Raw genomic sequence first — 5,009 nt, 5'->3', positions numbered from 1 at the left:
AAATAAGCCTACAAGTAGAGAGTTGAGGGCTTGTGTGGTGGCCTCCAGGGCCTGCAGAGATCCAGGCTTTTTTTCTCTTTCTGCTCTATGATCTTGGCTCATGGTGTCTACCCTCAAGACCACTTTCTGGCATCAGTCATCATTTCTAAGTTCAGGTATTAGGAAAGAGGAGGAAGAAACCTTCACTGGTCCCGAACAAAAATCTTTCATCTATGCCTCCTTGGGAGGTATTAGTCACATGGTTACATGTCAGGGTGAGAGAGGCTGAAAAATGACTTTATTCCAGAGTCAGGTACCCTGATATACATTTATCTATTTCCTTCTCAAGATACCTAGGTGTGTTTTGTGGGATGTTATTTGGTGTTACAGAAAGAAAATGAAAGGCTTGGTGGGATTTAGTGAAAATGTTTAATTAACAGAGAATTAAACAAAAAACTAAACAATTTAAAAATGCTTACTAAAACTTCACTATTGCATCTGTAAGGGAAGGAAGGAAGCTTTATAGTATCATACCATTCATAGATGACAAGTTATTTTTATGGAAATAAAAATGAGGCAGCTTGGTTGCCACATAGTGGTTTTATTCTCATGACATTGTGGAGTTCTAAATCAAATGACAAAAACTTTCTTTTGGAATTCTGGTATCTGTGGGCTAAATTCAAACATAAATAATTTATAAAAAGTTTGTTTATAAATTTAGAAAGGTTTGGTTCAATCAAAATGTTCAACTCATTATAACATTCTTATTATTAGACTTAAATGAGATGTAGAGGAGACTAGGACGAATTTTATTAGCAAGTATTCACTAACATTTTTATTATCTCAGCCAAGAAATACACTTTAACGCTTTAGGGTTTGTCATGAGGCCTAGGAATATTATTCTGGAGTTTACGAGAGAGACACAAAATGATTGATTCCTCAGTATATTTCAGAATGTACTTTTAACCTTCCTGTGAACAATAGGAGCAACAGGAAGCCAGGCTTCAAGCGCCCCTCACTGCTAAATTATTTGCATTTGGCCTAGGGGAGAAACAGAAAGACAAGCTTCATTTTTGAAAAGTTCTCCAAGATCTTTCGTACCCAGGCAGAAGAGACTTGATCTTTATTTTAAGAACTCATCCGAAAGGTATGCATCCCATAGCTGCACGATCATTTACAACGACAGTCAGCATTGCAGCAGCATCTTGAATTTGTGGAAGCTCTATCTTTGGAAGTGTTCATAATCCTTCTGTGCCTCTTTTCTTTTTCAGTATAATCAAATGTACAAGAACCTAAAGGAGTTTTCTCAAAATGGAGAGAATTTCTGCAAGCAGGTCACATCCATTCTTCAGCAAAGGTACACAATGTGTGTTTGCCATAAGCAGTTTTTCCTCTTTAGTTGCAGCCAGCTATATGACTGGAGGAGTGATGACAAGCTGTCCTACTTTCCAGAACACAGTGTTATATTGTGGTACTTGAGAGATTGGTTTGAAAAGTGATTCTTCTCTGTTGCACATTTGTCACTCGGGTACCATAAAAATCAGGAGACAGCGGGAAGTAATTCTGCTTGGGAAGGTTCAGTCAAGTCTCTTCTCATTCCTCAGGCTGAGTTTATCACTCCCTCCTGGGGTGTACCACTTTGCTTGATGTATACACCATTGTTGTACTTCTCAAACCGATGGCAATTATTAGTTGATATATCTGTTTCCCCTACGAGGTAGGGGGCTGGCTGTGTCTTACTCACCTCTGTATGCTGAGCCTTTTAACATCTTCAGCAAATGTTCTATGAATGATGGGACGGATGAAAGAAAAGTCGCCATTTCAGTATCATCTCTTAATACTAGATCTGATCATGTGTAAAGCTGTTCACTGTGCTGAAATGAGCACACTTAACTCACTCAAGAAGTTACAAAAATTTCTGCTTAAAATTAGAAATGCCAAGGACTAAATTTGGCCATTAATAGTTTTTAGGCCATTTTCTTACATCTAGACAGCTCCGTAATAAACAACTCTAAAGAAACCTTCAAAAGAAATTGTCTATTCTTTTAGTGTAAGCCCTTTAAATGTATATTATTGCATGTGTGCCATAAGAACAAAGACACGTGGGCCAATTATATACTGCATTAGTAGGTCAAGAGCAAAAAAGAACATCAGTTTTAGGACCAATGAATGAGGCCAAGGGAAGATACAGAAGAGCTCAAACAGGATTTTATAAAGAAAATAACCAGATTTATCAGAGGAAGTCAAAAAGAAAAAAAAATTTAACTAAGAAGTTACTTCTGTCTTAGTAGCCAAGCTGCTTTGACTCAATGAGAGAAAAAGGGAGGACCAATCTGGGTAAGAATTTCTTCTATAAGAAAGTATTTTTATGAGTCTCCAAGGAAATTATTTAAAATAAGACCAGTTAACCATTACACAAATTCAACCCCTGCGGATCAAGAAGAATCTATGCACATTGTTAGCCATCTGAGCCTTGATTGTTTGGTGTCCCCCTGTTCAAAATTAGTGCCTGGTAGAGAGTTGTAAAGACAGAGGTCAGGTGACAAATAATGCCTGACAAACAGACTCAACAATGAACTGAATAAATTTGGGTGAATCACTGCTCCAAAACTGCTTTGTCCAGGTCACTCTGCATCTCCACCCTGCCAAAGACCTATCTACTTAAAAAGCAGTCAGAACCTTCTTTCTTACCTGCGTCTCTCTTGAAATTCCATCTGTCTCAGATCTATTCATGTGCAAAACCCTCCACCCACACATTCCAGAGAGACAAACTAGCTCCAATGAAGGAGAAACACTTGGGTAGTTAATGATAACTTCTTTCATGGTTTCATCTCCTAATGGAACAGAATTTAGAATTTGAAAATCTAAAAAATACTACTGGTTAGCAAATTACATGCACATCTCTGGGATGAAAACTGCATAGCATGAATTTGAAAAGATGATCTAGTATTTTACCTAGACTAAAACAATTATGCTAGATATTAGGTCATTCATGCAATAGATGCTTTCCTGAACCTTTTGTAAAACTTACCTTGTACAACTAAGTCATTTCCCCTGAACCGAAATGCCATTTTTGAGTCCCTTCATATTCCTTTCTGATACATGTGCACTTGGCAATGTCTCCTCACACTAGAGCTTTAAGCTTTCCTCCCTGTGCTTAGCCGTTTGATTTAGTTAGCCTGAAGGAGGTTTATTCACACTGAGTTGGTATTTTGAGAGAACTGCTTTCTGAGAAACACAAACTCTCTATTAATCTATGAATATGTGACACATTGTGGTTTTTTAAATGATATTTCTGCATGTCAGCTGGCAAGGACAGAGGCCACTTCATTTGCTAGGGTTGGGTCATTTCTTTCCCACTCTAGTGATTTCTTCCTACTGTATTTGAACTGAGATGACATCATAACCACGCCAAAAGAATGAGTGGTCACAACACAGCTGATATTACTCTTACCTTTATTCTTCCCATTCTTTAGATTCAGTAATTATTTCCCTAGATATACAAAAGAGAAAAAGCTGTTTCTCATCAGCTATCCAGACATGAGTGCTGGGCTTATTTTCCTCATAAGATGGTGAGCTTATTACATATGAATTGGTGATACTTTTCCCTTTTACTAGAAAAATACCTGAAAAGCCAGGACTCTTTAAAAGAAACCATCTTGGAAAACATATAGGAGGCACTTTTACTGAGAGTTATGATGTAGAAAATTATGAAGGCAAATTCAGTGGCCAGCATAATGAAAGATATAGTGAGGCAGCATACAGGGCTTCTTCAAATTAAGGGTAACTGCCACATAAAATACACTCAGTAAATAGTTGTAGATTGAATGAATAAATGATGAAAGAAGGTTAAGGGTTTATTTCCTTACGATTACAGCTTCATTTTTAGAACAGGTCTTTCTTTACTGTCTTTGGAATGTGGCTCTGTTCAGCAGTTCCATATTAGTGCACAGCTGCAAGAGACAGCATCACATCAAGCTGGGAGTTCAGAGACTGTTTCATTCGCGAGCTTAGCTGCCTTCTTGTATTTGTTTTAATTGGCGGCGATAGAAAAATGCGGTTGTCATTGAAACACCATTTTTTTCTGGAAATTCTGCAGTTCGTGGTCATGCTTAGCTTCTTTTATCCAATTAGCACTTCAGCTTCCTTGTTTTCAGTAGCAACTCAGATTTAGCTTGACACACATCTCCTAAGACGCCTAATGAGAAAGTCATCAGGTTCATATTAACACAATTACAGATCAGATTTTACAAGACAAAGGCACATTCCCAGAGACTATTTATGAGTGTTTGGTTCTCTGCACCCTCATAGCTAATGTTTAAACAGTGTTTGAAGGGAAAAATCAATTGTTCGTCTATAAGTAAACTTAAGATCAGGTTTTCAAATGGAAAATACCACTGCTCTGGACAAAGAGAAGAAAGAAAAAAAAAGAAAAGAAAAAGAAGAAAGCGTAGTTGGTCATTGTTCTATCCATGATCCACTGCAGATGCTGTCAACAAAGGAATAAAATTATTTAAATGAATTATTTGATAAATCCTCACCCTTTCTATTCTACCCATTGCCCGTGTGATCTTAACTACCACAGCTTCAGCTCTTTTTTGCATATTGATAACTCCCACACTTATATTACTAGGAAATGTGTCTTACCTGTACTTCAAATGAAATATACAACAGTCATTCTACTGAACATTTCCACCTGGGTATCCCAGGGAATCATAAGGTTGTCCTACTCAAAATAGAGTTTATTAGTTTTTACCCAAAGCTGGTACTCTCTCTGGATTTTTTTTTTTACCATGGTGACTGGGACCACTACCTACCCAATGAAGCCCAATACCTGGGAGACACCTATGACCCCTCCTTCTATCTCAATTCATAAGCAAGTCTTCATTGTTCTCTCTTCTAACACCTCTTATACTTACAGCTTTCTTTTTGTTTTATGGCCTCTGCCATTGTTCTGGCAAAAATCTCTTAACTTGTTCTTCTGTCTAGGGGTACTTCTTTGCAGCTGTGCAATTTGTACACTACACAAA

At 37.5% G+C, this 5,009-nt stretch overlaps 1 protein-coding gene across 1 annotated transcript in view; it reads left to right on the top strand.

Annotated features, from left to right (window-relative positions):
• The window catches only part of NOSTRIN (nitric oxide synthase trafficking), a 52,435-nt gene that overhangs the window by 5,531 nt on the left and 41,895 nt on the right, over positions 1 to 5,009 (top strand). The window contains exon 2 of the mRNA XM_011360138.1: positions 1,251 to 1,336. Within this exon, the coding sequence (XP_011358440.1) occupies positions 1,251 to 1,336 (86 nt within the window). The remainder of the gene's footprint in view (positions 1 to 1,250; positions 1,337 to 5,009) is intronic.

This window comes from Pteropus vampyrus, unplaced genomic scaffold (assembly GCF_000151845.1).
Source record: "Pteropus vampyrus isolate Shadow unplaced genomic scaffold, Pvam_2.0 Scaffold2, whole genome shotgun sequence".
NCBI lineage: Eukaryota > Metazoa > Chordata > Mammalia > Chiroptera > Pteropodidae > Pteropus > Pteropus vampyrus.
The sequence above is the reverse complement of the archived record's forward strand: the minus strand, read 5'-3'. Positions and strand labels throughout refer to the sequence as shown.